The sequence below is a fragment of the Oryza brachyantha genome, chromosome 8 (assembly GCF_000231095.2).
Source record: "Oryza brachyantha chromosome 8, ObraRS2, whole genome shotgun sequence".
NCBI lineage: Eukaryota > Viridiplantae > Streptophyta > Magnoliopsida > Poales > Poaceae > Oryza > Oryza brachyantha.
In genome coordinates this window covers 12,007,506-12,026,382 of record NC_023170.2, presented here as the reverse complement: position 1 = coordinate 12,026,382, position 18,877 = coordinate 12,007,506, and the positions used below count along the sequence as shown (strand labels likewise).

The 18,877-nt window shown below is 35.6% G+C and overlaps 1 protein-coding gene across 1 annotated transcript; it reads right to left on the bottom strand.

Annotated features, from left to right (window-relative positions):
• Nucleotides 1–9,821: 9,821 nt before the first annotated feature.
• On the bottom strand, nt 9,822–10,511 carry LOC102706119. Its single transcript, XM_006659337.3, has 2 exons — nt 10,402–10,511; nt 9,822–10,307 (listed from the first exon to the last, which is right to left on the bottom strand). Exon 2 carries the CDS (start codon nt 10,284–10,286, stop codon nt 10,035–10,037), a length of 252 nt encoding a protein of 83 aa, XP_006659400.1. The 5' UTR covers nt 10,287–10,307; nt 10,402–10,511; the 3' UTR covers nt 9,822–10,034.
• Nucleotides 10,512–18,877: the final 8,366 nt, after the last annotated feature.

The following is an 18,877-nucleotide window of genomic DNA, read 5'->3' as shown; positions in this document are numbered from 1 at the left end:
CTCTAGGGAAGGTTTGATTATGTGGTACAAGCCATTGTAAGAAGGTGGATGTGAGCTGGAAGTGGTGGCGAGGAAGTGGTGGAAGTGGTGGCGAGGAAGTGGTGGCGAAGGTGTTGACTTGAGTTGATGCCACAACCACGAACTGGTGTTACCCTTATGAAATGACCTTGAGGTCATAGTCAACATGGAAGATGTGCCATGAGAAAGGAGAAGGTGTCCATGCCATCATCGTATGCAATTGGGCTTTTGAGCCGCGATCGGTGTTACGTCGACGTCGCTGGTTTGAGAGAGAGATAAAGGAGGTAGGGGAGGAAGAAGGAATCAATAAAGAGGTGGGACACGAACAAGTGGGACCAATGTTTTCTTTATTCTACTGCCACGCCAAACGAAAACCACCATCAAAATTATAGAAGTAGTTAAAATAAATCAGCTTTATATTTAAGGAGAGAAAATCAAACTTGGGTCACAGTTAAGAGACGTAAAATACTCTCTCCGTCCCTCAATATTTGACGCCTTTACATATTTGACTATTCGTCTTATTCAGTTTTTTTAAATATATAAAGTTATATATATATATGTATAAAAGTATATTCAACAATAAATAAAATGATATAAAAATAATTAATAATTATGTAAATTTTTTGAATAAGACGAATAGTCGATGTGTATAAAAAAGTATGAATAATTATGTAAAAACGGAATCAAACATATAGGGAATATTTCTTTCCCTTTTTTACCGTTCTAGGCCAGAAAGACTAATTTGCACGCGCATGCTAGCGGCCTCTCCTCGTGAACACGCGCGGCTCAGGGTGAAAACGGCCCGTTTAAGTCATATGCCGGTCCATTTATGGTATACAGGTTTTCTTTTACTTTATGGGTATAAAGTTTTTGTATTTTATGAGTATAAAGTTTGCATGTATAAATTTATATGTATAATTTTTTTCTATATAAAGTTTATATCAATAATATATATATATATAATTTTTATATCCTTTTGTTTTTTATCTATGTATATGTGTGTATATATATAAGTTTATATGTATAAATATGTGATATATATATATATATATATATGTGTGTGTGTGTAGGTGGGTAGGTATACGTATAGTCCTAACCTCTAAACTGATCGCCGGCGCGACGCGCGCGCGTATTAGACCCGCCCGTTCTAGGCGACTTGAATAGAGATTGGTTAGGTGACCCTCAATTCTGGTCCATCTCGCATAGGCCGAGGCCTTAGCCGGACGAGAATTCTGGTGGATGAGGCCCAAAGGTGTTACAACCATCTTATCTCATCATATATAGAAGTCATATACTTCCATCTGCATTTTATTTGTCAGCAGTATATACCTGTTAATTGTTTTCTCACAAATTATTCTGAATGCAAAACAATTGGCTATTATGTGTTGATGGTAGTACAAGAATTAAAAGACCAAACGGAGTGCTATAAAAGTGATAGATGGAAGCAAATGTGAAGTACCCTAAATTTATTCGAAACCAAGAGCATGAAAAAAAATCACGAACGACTAATCCGGATTTTTTTTTAAAAAAAAACAACCACAAAACCACTAGACAGGTGTACTACTTGCCAAGAAATAGCCAGGGACGGATTTAATATGGAGGCGGCAGGAGCTCGAGGCCCCACTACTCCTGTTAAATCAGACACCCCTACTCTCACTGGCTAGATCCGCCACCGGAAATATTGTATCTTCTCGCCATTTTTTACTTGTCAGGCAGTGAACCGAACTGACTGCTATTTGTATTTCATTTTTAAGGCTGCTTTCCTTCGCAGAACGTAAAAAAAAATTACCTCGTTTTCACTGGCATGGTTACATCGATAAACGATGTGTTTTACAATAATTTATATCTGAACGTTATTTTAAAATTTATATAAATTTAATTTTTCAAATTTATAATAACTAATACTTAATTTATCATTTAATAATTAGATATATCATTTGACACGATTTTTTTCTCACTTGCTCTCAAACTCACCGGGCCGTGTTCTACTTACGTGTTCGATATGGGTAAGGTAAGTTAACTTATCCTTGGCACAGAAAACGTAATAATAAATTAGTGCATGATTAATTAATTATTAAAAATATAAAATAGATCAATATAATTTTTTAAAACAACTTTCTTATAGAAATTTTTTACAAAAAATACACCGTTTAGTAGTTTGGGAAGTATGCGCACGGAAAACGATTTGGCTTAGTTAACTTGTTGGCTGGGACAAACGCGGCCCTGGTCACGAAGCTAGCTGAAGTCTAGCTGCCTGGCTTCATTGACTTATTAGAACATCCAAACGACTCTTTAATCTTATTCTCTATCCTAAAAATAGAGGATGAAAAGTAAAAGTAGAGTTCCAACAAAACATCTATCGCATCCTTTATTTTTAAATATCATCTATATTAGGAGAGAAACTCTATATTTAGATGTTCTCTTCCTTCTCCAAATAGATATGGAAAAGTACTAAGAGATATGAGGAATGTAACTACTTTAGATGATTATCCAAATAAAAATATGAATGATCAAATTTAGATAAGCCGTTGGGTGTTCTTACGTCTCTTTTTGTCTAGACAAATGAACATCGACTTCGTATCCATGGCCCATGCATAAAGTTTAGTAATCTCTGACTTCTTGCTCATGGCACATAAAAAGTTTCGCAATGTCTGAATTTTCTTGCGTGGTTCATCCATCCATCACACCATCCCATGCTTTCGTATCCATGCGTTTGGTTTCGCTTTCTCAATACCCATCCAATTACTCCAACATCAATTTCCGGCGGGTTGAATATATGGGCGTGGAGTCGTGGAGAAACTAACACATTCGTCCTGTCCTTTCATTTTTTTTTTATGTTTATAAGTTAAAATTTGAATTTTCTGCCTTAAATTTATGGTTAATTTTTGATTATTTCATCGTAATTTATTTTTCGGCCATAACTTTTATATCTTAACAATATGTATATAAAATTTTTGTTGATAATTTTTTTTTGCATTTACAAATATGTTATTTGGACTTTTCCTTTGACAAGCGAAAAGATGAGCAAGTAAGACTCGAAATCTTTGGTGCACAATAAAATATATGTCTAGTCTATTTAAATTTTCTAAATATAAGCTGTACATAGTAACATAAATACTATCACAAAATAACTAAAAATAGGACTAATAGTTGAACCTATGTCTTGAAAATTAATGGCCTTATAAATTAAAAACGGGATCTAGCAGTAGATTTTAATCCAAAGAACGGCTGAACTTCATAATCCTGTAATAATTGTTCAGAATCCAGTGCAGACTTCAGAGTAGTGTCCTTTCCATTGTCTTTCATATATCCTTTATGTCTTCCATCATTGTGCCTTACCAGAACGGCCTTCCTGACACGACCATGCAACCAAACTTCAAGCAGCTCCGCTCAAGGTTCCTAGAAAACGCTTGATCAATACTACTATCCTCTTTGGAGGCTATTAAAGTTTCTAGGCAAACCGTCTTATCACCTTAATTTCTCCCACTTAGACTAAGGGGGCGATTGATATTTTAAAAAGCCAAATATTATATTTATCAATGAAAAATAATTTGTGAATATAATTTATATATATATATGTATTTTTACGATCTAAAAGCTAAGGCTGAAAAATAATTTTTAGTAAAAAAACATTCATAACCAACTCAAAATTTAAGGTTAAAATTCAAATTTTGATTTATAAGCATAAAAGCGAAAAGATTAAGCTACATTATTGTATTTGTGATAGGTGAGGTTCATAGAATGGAGGCTTTGCTTGCAGCAGCCGGCAAAACCGTTAGCACCCTTTTGATTTAGACACCCATATGGGCGACGTTTTTGTTTTCAGGGCAGATTATTGCTCGGTTTTGGCTTTCTAAAATATTAAATAGTATTCTTATTAAAAAAATTATATAGAAGTTGATCCTCTCAAATTTTTAAAATAGGTTTTTCAAATTTTTACATTAGTTAATTCATTATTTATACCGTAAAATAGTTATAAAAATCAAATAATCTTTTATCTTCGTCTAACAAAAGAATACATCCTATATCTCCAATATATCATGGCACTCAAAATATAAGTATTTCTAGGACTTAAATTCGATATTAAAAATATAAGCATTTCTATCACTATTAACAATAATATTTGTCTCATCAATCACTTCTCATTTAAAATTATTCCTATTTTACTTCCACTTATCCTCTCACCTCTATCTATACCTTATTTATTAAGATGTATCGCAGTATTTTCTTCTTACCTTAATCCGCACTAAACAACTTTAAAATGCTTATATTTTAGGACATAGATGGTACTATTTAATACCGCTGTTCCTAAATAAGTATGTTTCTAACACTCAATATAAGTTAACAAGAGATGCAAATGATCTTATTATCCATTGTTAAATGAGGATTGGTAAGGAGCATAAAGTTATTTGAGGGTAAAATGGGAAGAAATTTGAATGTGGGAAAAGTTGTACTTAGAATAGCACCCTTTGTGGGACAAAATTCAAACTCTAGAAATACACTTTTTGTAGGATGGTGATAATACATCTTTATATGTCTTTGCACTAATATATACTCCTCCTATTTTAAAATAGAGTGTATATTTTGTTTCATTAGAACAAGAATTTGACAAAAGATTACTCTATTAAAATATGAGACAAAATTAATATTATTATATTTGTATTCAAAATTAATTTATTACTCTCTCCATGTTTTTATATGACGTCGTTCGCTTTTGGATATATGTTTAACTATTCATCTTATTCAAAAATTTATTCAAATATGCAAAAGTATTAGTCATACTTAAAGTTCATATAGTAATAAATCAAATTATAACAAAATACTTAATAATTATATATTTTAATAAGACGAATGATTAAACGTACATGTAAAAAACATGGAAGGAGTATAAAAGTCAACGACGTCATATAAAAAACATGGCAGGAATATTATTGTATTTTTGCATAAATGATATATTCACATAGCAATATTTGGTCCAACTCTTGCCATAACGAAATAAAATACATCCTATATTTTGAATTTGATGGAGTATCCATAAAGGTGATTGAGAATATAGATAAGTCAAAGTGCTTTGCAAGGAAAATATACTGATATCAGTGTTTAAAAAGTTCTTAAGTAATATTTACACTTCCTTTACAACTTTGAACTTTCCTCATTTTATCTTTTCGTGTGAAAACCAAGAACATGAATTACCACTTCCCCGTTCCATCACACTGGTTCAACCACTTTTATACATCAGCGTGGAGTTACATGAAAGATTAGTTTGATCGCTAAATCATAGTTAAGTAATGTTTTATGAAATTGAAACAAATTATCATACATTAGTTTAAACATTCCAAACATCACCTAATTAAGGCTGCCATCTTAGAGCTTTTTAATGAAAAAGGTCAAATAACATATTTGTAAACGAAAAATAATTTATGAATGAATAAAACATTTATACGTGTGTTCTTAACGATCTAAAAGGATGAAAAAACTTCTAAATCAACTCTAAATTTAAGGTTAAAAATTTAAATTTTGGCTTATATGTATAAGCAAAAGCAAAAAGATAAAGATGTAAATTGTTTGTGTAATAAATTTGAGCCTGAACAAAAGAATGTGCATGGTAAACAATTCAAATTCATGTATTGTTCTAACCAGAGTTGCTAAGGCTTTGTTTTAGAAAACATAAAGAATTTTCATAAACCATAAACGATTTCAACATATTATAGAATACATAGATGCACGTATAACCACGATGGTTTACTTTCTACTCTCTCCGCTTTACCGATGAAGACTTTTCGCTCTTGATTAGATTCATATAAACACTAATAAATCTAAACATATATATTATATACATTTATTAATGAATAAATTTATGCAAAGGTATAAAGTGTTACACTGTAGAACCGATAGAGAGAGTAGTATAGATAGTAAATTTGCATGAACTAACCAATTTTGAAACAGAAATCAAGATAAATTACCGTCTTATATATCGAGGAGCCCTAAAACACGCTGATGCATTTTCGTCGAATAAAGAACAGAAGCTCGATCGATCAATGAAGGAAAAAAAAAAATCTGCGCGTGCATGGTGCTTTCATCGTCATTTTGGGTGACGAAACACAAACACACAGACAGCACACCATGCCAATTGGCGAATTCTTCAGAGTATATACGTATGCAAAAGATAATTAATCTTCTTTCCTATTAGCGTGTGCACCCCATGAGCTCATCTCACCTAACGCAAGACCAGAAAAAAAGAATGTTCGGTTCGCCGTACGGTTCCGTATTGTGTGTTTGTGTCGGTGTAACAATAATACCAGCCTTGTCACATGTCTGGAATCTTGCTAATGTTAACTGTAGAAGCATTCTTTCTACCCATTCGTTTCATATTAATTATAAATTATTTTAGACTTGTCCTAAGACAAATCACCTTAACTTTGACCAATTTTATAAAAATAATATAGTAACATTGGTAATACAAAATAAATATTCCATCCGTTGCAAAATATAAACATTTTTAGTATTTAAATCTTGCACCAAAATATAAGTGCTACTGCATTATTCATAGTATTTGTTTTATCAATTTTTATTTAAAATTCTTCTTATTTTATGTCTAACTACCATTTCACACATTAAGGAGAACAAAAAAATTTCTTCATAACTTTAATCTTTGCTAAACAATATATAAATGTTTATATTTTAGAACAGATGTAGCACATTGTAAAAATTTATGCAATGTAAATTTAATGAAACTAATTTAGATGTTAGATGGTAAGTCTATTTTAAAAAAATGGTTAAACTTAAACATGTTTAATTTTTAATAAACACCAACTGACCTATAATATGAACGACGGAAGGGAATAAGTTGTTTAGGGTTTGCTTGATTTACTATTCTGGTTATATAGTGCTGCAAAGTCTTACCCAATCATACGATCTCTCATATACATCAAATTAAACATACTAATAGTTGGTGTACACTGATCACAAATTCACAATCATTGTTCAAGATTTTTTTTTATTTCTAACTGATTTGCGTCCACGGAGGTATTTTTCTTTTGTAACCAGTTTTTTAAAAGAACTTCATTAGAGTATCCCAGCAGATCATCTAAAGCAATTTCATCCTCTATATCTCTTTTTACTCTAGCAGATCATCTATATATGACATCCTTCATATTTCTTTAGAGGATGGAGAGAGAACATCCAAATATAGAGTTTCTCTCTCTAAATATGGATCACATCTAAAAATAGAGGATGGGATGAATGTTCTGCTGGAGCTCAATCTTTTATCTTCACGCTCTATTTCTAAGATAGAGGATGGGATAAATGAAATGTTAGGATGCTCTTAGGGTCGTGTTCTTTCTCCCCTTACTAACCTATGTTCTCTTGTTTTTCAAGCGCACGTTTCAAACTGTTAGACAGTGTATTTTTTTAAAAATTTTCTATAAAAAAGTTACTTAAAAATCATATTAATCTATTTTATAATTTTTATAACTAATAATTAATTAATCATATACTAATCTATTAGCATGTTTTCCACGCTAGATAACTTAACCTTACTCAAACGTGGCCTAGATAGTCCGCGGTCTGCAATGCTTACAAAAAGGGATATTTAACTTTTTGTCACTCTTAAAAATAGCACCTAACATATTTGTCACCTGCTATCTATGACATGTGGGTCCTCATGTGTTTATGACATGTGAGCCCAGTGACAAATATGTTAGCAATATTTCTAAGAGTGGCAAAAAGTTAATTATTCCTAAAAACGTAAGACCTGTTTGTTTTTTTTCTCAATACTCTGCCATCCCAAAAAGGTAAGCGGCACGGAGTAGCATTTGGCATCCACTTGGCATGTTAATAAAAATTGGCATTGCCAAAATTTTGCCAAACAAACACAAAGCAAAGCTCAAGCAATTCTAAAAAAATGGCAACAAACCAAATGGAAATTATGTACATAAAAATTGAGAACTACCTGATCGCATCATTGCGAAAAAAAATGATTTTGCTTGGTTTACACTGAACCAAACAAACCTTAATTCTAAAACCCTTATTCTATATTTGTTTTTCATTTCCTGCGTTCCAATTATAGCCGGCACTAGATCATTATATCTTGAGGTTTTAATTTGTGAAAAAAATTAAATCAAAATGAATAAATCAGGGCCAGAAAGCATGGGACAAATGGGCAGTCGATGCATGGAGCCTATGTGGGAAAATAAAAGAAGGGAAAAACAGAGGCAGCTACTGTAGTCCGTAGTAGCATGACCATGAGTGCACCGCATGAAGCGTGAGTCACGAGCATGATCTAAGTCCGTGAAAAAAAAAAATTTTGAGTGTCACGTCGGACTTTTGATCAGATATTAAAAAAGGTTTTCGGACACGAATAAAAAAACAAATTTCATATCTCGTCTGGAACCCGTGAGATGAATCTTTTGAGCCTAATTAATTTATCATTAGAACAGGTGGATTATTGTAGCATTTATGACTAATCATGAACTAATTATGCTTGGAAGATTCGTCTCATAATTTCTCCCCTAACTATGTAATTAGTTTTTTATCTATGTTTAATGCTCGATTTCGGTGTCCAAAGATTTGATGGGATGTTTTTGGAGAAAAAAATTAGAAACTAAACAGAAGTGGAAGGATGGAAAATTCGTGCTGTTTGTACTCTTCTGCTTCCACTGATGCCTGGCCTTCCATCTCTAATTTCTAGGTATGGATCCTCTGCACTACTGCATGTCAGTGGATAGTACTGTATATGCATGTATATGCAGTACTGCAGAGGATTCCAATTACCAATTTCTATATGCATGCACTGCCAATGGTAACCAGTCTATTACATCCTACCAAGTAAAATCTTTGATGAAACCTTGTTGATTTGTACCAAAAGTATGGCCATGTTTTTTATTCGTAGGAAAAAACACTAGAAACATCAAGGATTTTAATCTTATAGAAAAATTTCCTAAAAGTCTTTAAAAATAAAGTATTAGATCATATTGTTGCCTTTAAATTTTACGTGGGAACAGCAATCCCAGAGAGATTTTGGAGAAAAATAAACCCGAGGCATGAATCATTTTTCTCTTGCAGTCATATGTTTTTCCTGTATTGCAAGTAAATTGTGTTTTAAAATTTTCCGGTGGTGTGTTCTATATGTAGGAAATGAGAAAACTTGCAATTTAATTGTGTTTTCTTTTCTCATATTCCTATGTTTTTGATCGGGTTTCATGCATTTCAAAGGGGACTTAAATTGGTTTTGTGCTCTAATAATGCAAAATACATAATACTTTGAGAATTCATGTGTTACAAAACATGATGGATGAGAAAGAAAATTTAAAACAATCTCTCATTCGGCAAGACACATGTGTTCTTCACCTCTATTCATGTGATCTGTTTGGCCTTGAAAGTGACAGATTACCGAATAAAACCACTCTGCAAAGGATGAAACCTGCATCAAGTTCATAGCTCCTGCCTGTACGGACAACACATACTGGTGAGCGAATGACAGATGCCAGCCGGTACGAGCGCATGAAAGAAAAGAAAAAAATACCAATTTCAAACCAAAAGAAGCAAAGAATTCGTAACTTCATATCAAGCTCACAGAAGATCGATTGAGTTTCATGCACCCGTCCATCAGTTCATTTGAAAGATGCGTTCTTTTGGTGATAAAAAGATACTTAAAATATTTAATTTTTATAGCTATTTAATAATATAAACACTAAAATTAACTACTATAAAATTAAAATTTTATATAGAAAAGATGAGACATAGACTTATTTTCTAAAAAAAATACACAGTTTAGCAGTTCGATAAAGATGAGCATAAAAATCAATAAAAAAACTGCAATATTCATCACCAAACGAACGCAATTTAAGCCTTTTTTTTATCACGATAAGTCAGATAAACACATAAGCGACTACATGGATGCGTGGAATCCGCTGACGAACAGCAAAGGTTCACGAGCTACAGAAGGCAGATTACTCTGTCTGATGGGATTCTTCGCATCCGTAGCAACAAAATCGATCGTTTTGGTTTGGTGGCGATCAGAAGGCGAGGAAGAAGCGCTTGTTCCGGCGGCCGACGGAGTCGGCGGCGACGAGGTTCTTGGCGATGAGCTTCTGCGCCTGCCGGCTCCTCATCTCCACCCTCATGCTCTCCGTCTTGTCCATCTTGTCATACGTCACCGCCGCCGCCGCCGCCTCCTCCTTCTTGCTCCCCCTCTTCCTCCCTCCGCCGCCGCGGAGCTTCGACTTGATCCCGTCGACGAACCTCCCCAGCTGCCCCATCACCACCATCGTCTCTTCCAACAACCCAACCTGCAAAATTCAGCAACGTACAAGTCGATCGATCGCTGAACCTGGCTAATAATAAGTTCTTCGTCAGAGAAAAAAGAAATCAAGGAGACTTTACCCGAGCGAGCTAGCTAGCAGGACGAAGCCGATCGAAGACAAGATGGCTCGAATTGGATTCAGAGAGGATCGAGAGATGGAGCAGGTGTATCTGAAGCAGACTAGTAAGCTGCCAATGGTGGTCTATATATATGTTTATATATACGACACATAGGATGGTAATATACATGTACAGGGGCTGAAACACTATGATGCAAAGCTGAGGTCGCCATCGAGAGCGACGTGGAAACTGAAACCAGTCGATGGCTCAAGCCACTAACTTGGCTTTAGTGCAGTTTTGGATTCGCGGTTTGACGAAATGGTGATCACGAGCGTGCGTGCCTGATTGCATGAGAGGAACCAAACCAGATTTCATTCATTCTAAAATATAACTATCTTTAAATTTGGATACCGTCTTCGAGATATCACTTCAACACAATATAATAACAAATATGTATGTCATTGTAAATAAAACTGTTGCACATCACTACTTCGTTCCATACTATAATTAGACTTTATGGGTTTGATTAGATTAATTTATGTATTTTGACATATGTGCATAGATTTATTTTTATATAAATGAGTCTAGGCAAAACTAGAAAGTCTTGTAACGTTGAAACGGAGATAATGGTTTGTTTAACGAGACATCTATTACCATCATTATTACGTGATTGATTTTATTTATAATAGTCAAAGTTTAAAAATGTCTGATCTGGCAATATTTTTCTAGAGGCAGCTATATTTTGTAAGAAGAGGTGGTGGAGTTATCGCAGGTTGAGTGATGTCGTTTGCGTTGCGTGAGGAATTTGGTTTGGTTGGGTTGCGGTCAAACGGATGCGTCCGCCTGAAAAACAGGGGTGGCGTTTCCATCGTCTTCGTCCTCCTCCTCCTCCTCGTGCGAACTCGCTGGATTCTGATTGATTTTGTTCTGCAGCTGCCATGAATCGCACGGTCGCGCTCCACTCTGGACCAGCCTCGCTCGATGGATGGGTGCCGCTCGGTGCAGCAGCTTCACGAGAGTGAGCTTGTGGTGGAGACGAAGAGGGAGGAGGGGCTTTTGAATTTGTTGATGCCCGAAGAGTCTCTGCTTTTTTGTTTTATTTGGAGTTCTTTTGACAGTTCGAGTGCACTCCGGTTGCCCTGTTTGGTTCTTTAGTCCTAGGACTAAAAATTAGTCTCTGCACTAAAATCTTTAGTCCCTAATATTTGGTTAGAGGGACTAGAAGTATTATTTTTCAAATCACAAATCAGCGTCAGCAGCAACCGCTCCTCGGCAGCAGCAGCGAAGTGGCAGCAAGCGCTATGCAGCAGCACGCTACGGCACAGCAACAGCAGCAGCAGCTATGCGTTTTCAGCAGCAATAACAAACCCGTTGTGCACTGTCATATTTTTTCAAGATTACGAAAATATCAAATCGCAAGTGTAACATGTTGCATATTACAAATAATGTTCCACAAGATTTTTAAAACAATAATTACATATTTTTCAAACTCCACAAACCATTGGCAACCCAATTTCGAAATTCATTCATCACTTGGCTATCCATCCATTGCAAATGCACTATCCTAAAAGATGGGAGTGCATACTAAACTTACAGGTACTAAACATTCAAAATAATTTATTACTGTGATCATCTTCCGATTCACAAGAGAAAAGGTGCAAAATGCAGTTGTTTTTTCAGGTTCTTTTCTTTCTTGCAAACTGTTCCTGATTGGTTGGGGGGACGGGGGGAGTTCAGTCTTATACAAGCTGATAATTACCTGTGCTTGTCTCTCTCATTGCCTCCTCCAGATGCACAACCCCGTGCAGCACCGACGGCGCACTCCGGCGTGGGTTGCGGCGACCTCCGGATTCGATACTTGATTTTGAGAGTATGAACGAATAAATTAAAAAGTTGATTCAAAACATATTTCTAAACCATTCATATACTATAAAGGTCACTGACCAATCGCAACGTTGAAAAAAAGTCGTCTATGTTGTTAAAGAAAAAAAGAAAGTCTACAAAAGAGCCTCCCGTCCTGGATGGGGTCCATTAATGAACCGAATCACACCACGCTGCTTTACTCTCCACCACATGAGCTCCGCCTCCGCCCTCCGCCTGCTTCCCCCACTGCCTATTTCGCTACAAGCGTTGGCTTCCCTCCGCACTGCTGCCCTCTGTCTATTTCGTTGCTGCCATTCATTATCAATGATACTAATCGGTATTTCATGGTATTTGGTACCAAATAATACTAATGATACCATGCACCAATGATACAAGTTGGTATCATCTGGTATCAACTAGTACCACTCATGTTTTGATGACAGCTGCGCTGACAAGGTTGAGTGTGGGGGGAGACGCATGAAACCGAGTTGTATTCTCCCAGCGCACGGTGTCGATTACGATAGCTGCGCCGATGAGGTATCGCGTGGGGACGGACGCTAGCGATGTCGATTGCGCAAAGGAAATGTTCTCCTAGCGTGCGGCGTCGACGACAGCTAAGCCGACGAGGTATTGTGTGACGACGGAGAGAGAGTTCAAGACAAGGTTGAGCACGTGGAGGTGTGCAATATAGGAACACAGTAAGAGGAGCGCAACAACTAAGACGTCTCTATTTAATATATCCAAAAGTTTCGTTAATCTATCCCGTAAAGACGGCGCGGCATGCTATAATAGTTCTATAAAAATAAATAATGGCACCACAGAGAGAATCTATTGACACTAATTTCATCTCATCAGAGTATCAAACACATATGACGCATGTTTCTCGTCAAACCTACTGGTTGGAATGCAGGGTACTCCAGATATTCTTGCTCACAAATAATCCACTTTAGAACATTCTTTGTAACACGAGAATTTCATAAAATTTCCAAAGGATCGAGTCACTTTAATTCCAAACTAGAAAAATCCATACATAAGACCTAAGGAGTCCAGAGGAGATCGAGATGATGCGGTGACCAAATCGAAACAGGAGGATGAAGACGATTGTGATGTAACACACTGTTGGAAAGTGTTCCAGGCTCTTTCTGGTAGGTGATGGGGACAAGCAAAGACAAATTGGCAGTAAAATTTGTCCAAAAGAAATACTGGATCAATGAAACAACCAACAAAGGCTAGCATATATCCACACGCTTTTGTCTGTGTCACCGCGCGTGTGCAATCTGCCATGAGATCCTCGTTTGTTTTGGCCAGCCAGCCTTGTGGTGATTGTTGGGTTTTTTTTAAAAAAAATCAAACGATATATTTGCAAACTAAAATAATTTGTTAGTAAAACTTTTATATCGTGTTTTAGTGAGCTGAAAGCTAAGGCTTACGATGAAAAGAACCCCATAGCAACTTCAAATTAGTATGAAAATTTTAAATTTTGGCTTATAAATATAAGTATAAGCGAAAAGATTATGGTATATGTCCCGATACATTAATAAGTGAGTTATTTTTAATTTTTTTCTTTCCACAGGGCTTTCCCCCCTTTTTTACATATATTGATCATAGGTTTGAATTTTTTTTGGTTGGTCCCAGGTCCACCGAGACCGCCCTCTACATACATCACTGCATCGACCATGATAGTACAATTCTACGACATTAACGACATTCATTTATGACCATATTTGCTATAGTTTTTTTTTGCTTTTTTTCTAAAGAACTAATAAACGTATCGAAACTACAATAAGTGAAATATTGTGTGGCTGAGGGATAATTTATGGAGCGCCGCTACATTTTTTTTACGCCTTATATATACCTTTGTATAATTGGAATCCACTAACGATCATTTGTTGCTACGGCTGAGCTTTTTGTTTGGTCAGGAGCTGGCGTGAAAAATATAATCGTGGATTAACATGTGATTATTCATTATAAAAAACTGAAAAAATGGATTGATATGTTTTTAAAGCAAATTTTCTATAGAATTTTTTTACAAGAACATACTACCTCCGTCCCACAAAAAGCGTATTTTTGTGCTGTTTATTTTCAACATTTGATTGCCCATCCTATTTGAAAAAATATGTTAGTATTTTTATTGTTATTAGATGATAAAACATGAATAATACTTTATGTGTGATTAGTTTTTAAAAAAAAGTTCATAAATTTTTTAAATAAGACAAATGGTCAGAAGTTGGATACGGAAATCCATAAATACAGTTATATTAGGACGGTGGGAGTCCTATTTATTACTCCCTCCAGTTTCAAATAATTGACATCAGTTACTATTCATCTGAGAACTTTGACTATTCGTCTTTTTTTGAAAAAAAATTGTGTATATAAAAAAATATGTTATATTTATGATATATGACATATAAATATGCAGCAGTATAGCTTCCACCAATCATCAACTAATCGCTTAATTGTTATTGATAGTCATAGTTAAAATAGTAATGGTCAACAATGACAAGTAAATAAAAACGGAGGTAGTAGTTCGAGAAACGTGTACAGAGAAAACGAAAGAATATATCTTGAGAAGATGGGGTAAAGGACATGGCCTATGCCATCCTAAAATGGCGACCATTGAATTTTTTTGCTAGAATGATCGCATCTTATTTTCCACATATTGGATTGCTTAGGGGGGAAAAGGTCCCTGTTGGACTGTCTCTAGGTATAGAATGCACTTGCTCATAGCCCGTGCTAGCCGTCTACTACTTTTCTATCATTTGAACTTGGCTATTCAATTTACCCTTGCCTCTCCCTTACGCCTATCTCTTTGTCAACATATCAACTGCTCTCCTAGCTAGTAATAAGCCAACTTATTACCCTCACACTTTTTCTCTCTCTCTCCTACTCCTTCGATTTCATGTATCTCTTACCACCTTACTTACCTTTTCCTAGAGACTTGCTAGAGTCCGATTCAGTTACGGACAACCGATCGACGGTTATTCTTAAAAGGAAAAAGGAAAAAAAACATTTAGGTTATAAAAAAAATTAAACTAGATCTATTCATAAATTGGTCGAAGTTGCTCTAACCTCTTATAGAAATTTCTTCATTATTGGTTGGCCTTCCATCGACTTCTCGAGCTAATCTTTCCTAATGCTTCATCATGCTCTAATTGTGTATGTTTCCGGTCATAAAAATTTCCTAATGGTGGTTCAAATCTTGTTGTTAACAAAACCTGGTTTTAAACAACAGAGGTCCACATAACTAGCTATTAAATTTGTTTCTAGAGTGGAGGATTTTGTTTACTCTCATATTGTTACGCAGTGCAACGCAACCATTTATGAACAATTATAGCCTATTGAAATTTTAAATATTCCTCCATGCATGGTTCTTTTTTAAGTGAAATTGTACAGCTAGTTTATTTTTATTTCCCTCCATCGATATTCTCATTCTGTTGCACTTCTTCCATTAGTTTCCCAAAATTATTTATGCCATTTAAACATGACATTTCCTTCACCAAGCACACCTTATATATAAACCTACATAAACCAACTCAAACCAGTTGCCACAAATTCTTCATTTTTTCCCGACCGTTTTCAATTGCACACTGTTGTATGCATTCTTGAGAAGAGATAATTATATATTGGCATGTTCCAGTTGATTTCCTTTGTTTCCAAATATTTGTGCACATATGACAACAAGGTCCATGACATGGTGTCAGCTGGATGGGGTGTTTCCTTAGGGATTTCATTAACAGGTTAGGCTGCTCTTACACCATTTTTATGAAACATTATATTCTATGAATGAAATCATTCATGTTTACTCATAGAGAATTATACTATTGAAAGAGAATCACATAATGGCAGAAGGAACTAAACATTTCAATATGCAGATCCCATCGATCAAGAAAAACAATTTCAGAACCTATTAGTCATATATATTGTGCCTATCACGTTCCATCATTTCCCTAATTTGAATTGCCTTGGCTTTGGCACATCGAAATAGTTAACATCTCACTCATGGAGAATTGGAGATAGGTTATGGTTTCCAATGCATTGGAGTTTGCTGTACATATCTTTGACCTTAATATCAAAAGCTATTCTTTTGAAAGAATAATACTTGACACTAGATTGAAAGCAAACAAAGTGTTGTCTCATATTTTAAATGAATGCAAATTTATACCAATGGTAGTTTTATCCAAATATTAAAGTCAAAATCATGTTTTCATATAACTAGATTGGATTAAAAACTAATTTAGAGAAGAGATAATGGTATTTGAATGCAAAAAATTAAAGCCATATTTTTGCAACATTTCAAACTTGATAATTGAATATTCTTGGTAACATGTATCAGACTTGCACTCCTTTCTTTGCCTTGTAGGAAGAAGTTGAAGAAGATATGGTTTGTTTTATCCAAACTATGTGTGGCAAAATGTCGAAGGAATTGAGCATAAAGTGAATTTTTTCAGTCCACCTTGTGCATGAATTCCCTATAGGAGATAGGTGAATGAATGGTATTTACTCACCAATATATTCTTTTTTTATTGAAATTGATTATTATATAACTTGTGGATGTTTATGTCCACAAACCATCTGAACAATGGACCGTTGATCTCCATCAAACGCTTCAGATTGTCCCCCCCCCGCAATCTATATAAGAAAGAAAACCCGAGCCCTAGCACTCTACCCACCTCGCCGCCACCCCTTCTTCATTCCCCCAACCTTGAGTTGCCCTCCCAGACTCATACACCCCCGGTGACCTTGACGCCAAACAAGTTTCTCCTATATCCACTCTCTGATAAGAATTGTCTTTGATGGCCTCTCCTCTAGTCTTAGGTATGATCTGCCCCCAACAATCTCCTATCTAAGAGATTCATGCCTAATGGTCTCATCTTTGCCAAGATCTGCACCAGCGATCGACTCTTTGACATGATTTATGCCCGGCTAGGCAACCTTTCGATGAGATCATATCCAATATCCTTACCTTCGACAAGATCTACAACGATGACCATATTAGGTATGATCTACCCTAAGAACACTCTCTCTAGGAGATCAACCCTAGATGGCATGCTCTTTGACGAGATGGGACTTGAGTAGCCTACCTTTCAATGAGATCCATGCCTAATAGCCTCATCTCCGACAAGGTCTGCACCGACGATCAACTCTTAGGTATGATCTACCTTGACAACCTTCTCTCTAGGAGGTCCACCCTCGACGACCTACTCGACTGGCTTGCCTTTCAACAAGATCTACACCGAATGGCTTCACCTCCAACAATATTTGCACCAATGACCCTCGATGACAAAAATCTTCGCCAACATCCTCTTACCAAGTGATGAGATATATCCCCGAGGGCCTCCCCTTCAATAAGATATACCCTCGACATCCTCTTCCCCAGCAAGATTTGCACTTGACAAGCTCTTCTTTGGTGAGACATGCCCCTAACAACCCCCTCTCTGATGTGATCCATGATAGCTTCCTATATTCTATTGATATATCACACATTCTTTCTCTATAACTAGTTGGAGATGGGCTCTTCGTCTACGATGGGGGAGAGATTGAACGAATCATGGAGTAAAGGTCAGCAATTCACATGATTTCCTAGAAAAATACATTTAGATAATCATTAGCAATTTCTTTCCTTTTTAGTTAGTGCAATAATACAAAAGGAAGATAACATCTTAACCAAGTAGCTAGGTGCATATCCACATCCATATAATGGAGAAGTTGTTTTCTTTTGGCACACATAATAGGGAATTCATTAGTTTCTCAACAAAGAAGTCAACAAAGAAGGTAGGAACAACGGGTTCTTTTGTCGTGGTCCTTAGAATATATTGTGAGGTAGATTTACTACACAATATTAATGAAGAGATATATCCTATTGTACTTATCATGATTTATATTTTTGACTTGTGATATATCTTTGCCTACAATATAATTTCTTCATTAACAATGGGGTATATCTCTGTCTCTTGCTGACTCCAAGTAGCTAGAAAAAAAACCCAACAATTAACAAGGAGATTTTGCTATATATACACATGTGGTTTTGAGGAAAAAAATCGCACGAAATTCTTGACCTTTATGTCTTCTTCAAGATTCATGCTATGGCTTTTTCTTCGTTGACCTCAGGCAATCTTGGGTAAGCCTTGAACTTTGGCAGGGTAGGAGGCCTCGTTCATGTGGTGTAGCGAGACAACAACACTTGTATTGCACACAAAAGCCTTTCCCATCGAGCTATGGGTATTTTTTTATTGATATGAGGCTTACATATATGAGTACTTATATTACAATTACATACTAGTTGTTACCTCCGTTTTACGATAAAAAACTTTGTAACATCGCTTTTATTCATATGGATGCTAATGAATTTAGACATACATATAATATACAATGATCAATAGATACATCTAAGCATAAATAAAAATTCATAAAATACAAAACAAAATGATTACATTCTAATTAAACCGCATTTGTACTACAATTATATTCGTGATTCATACAATGAATTTAGTAAAAAAAAAAATTCTGCCGAGTGATATACAGGCCTTAACGGGCCCGTGGGCTCTTCCCTTATGGGCCGCCATCTCAAGCTAGCCCATCTCCGGGCCCATTGAGGCCCATCCGCTCCTTCCAGAACTCCGACCACCACATCCTA

Excerpts from the sequence above, each read along its gene's own strand:
- LOC102706119 (XM_006659337.3), bottom strand. The coding sequence starts at position 10,286 with ATGGTGGTGATGGGGCAGCTGGGGAGGTTCGTCGACGGGATCAAGTCG.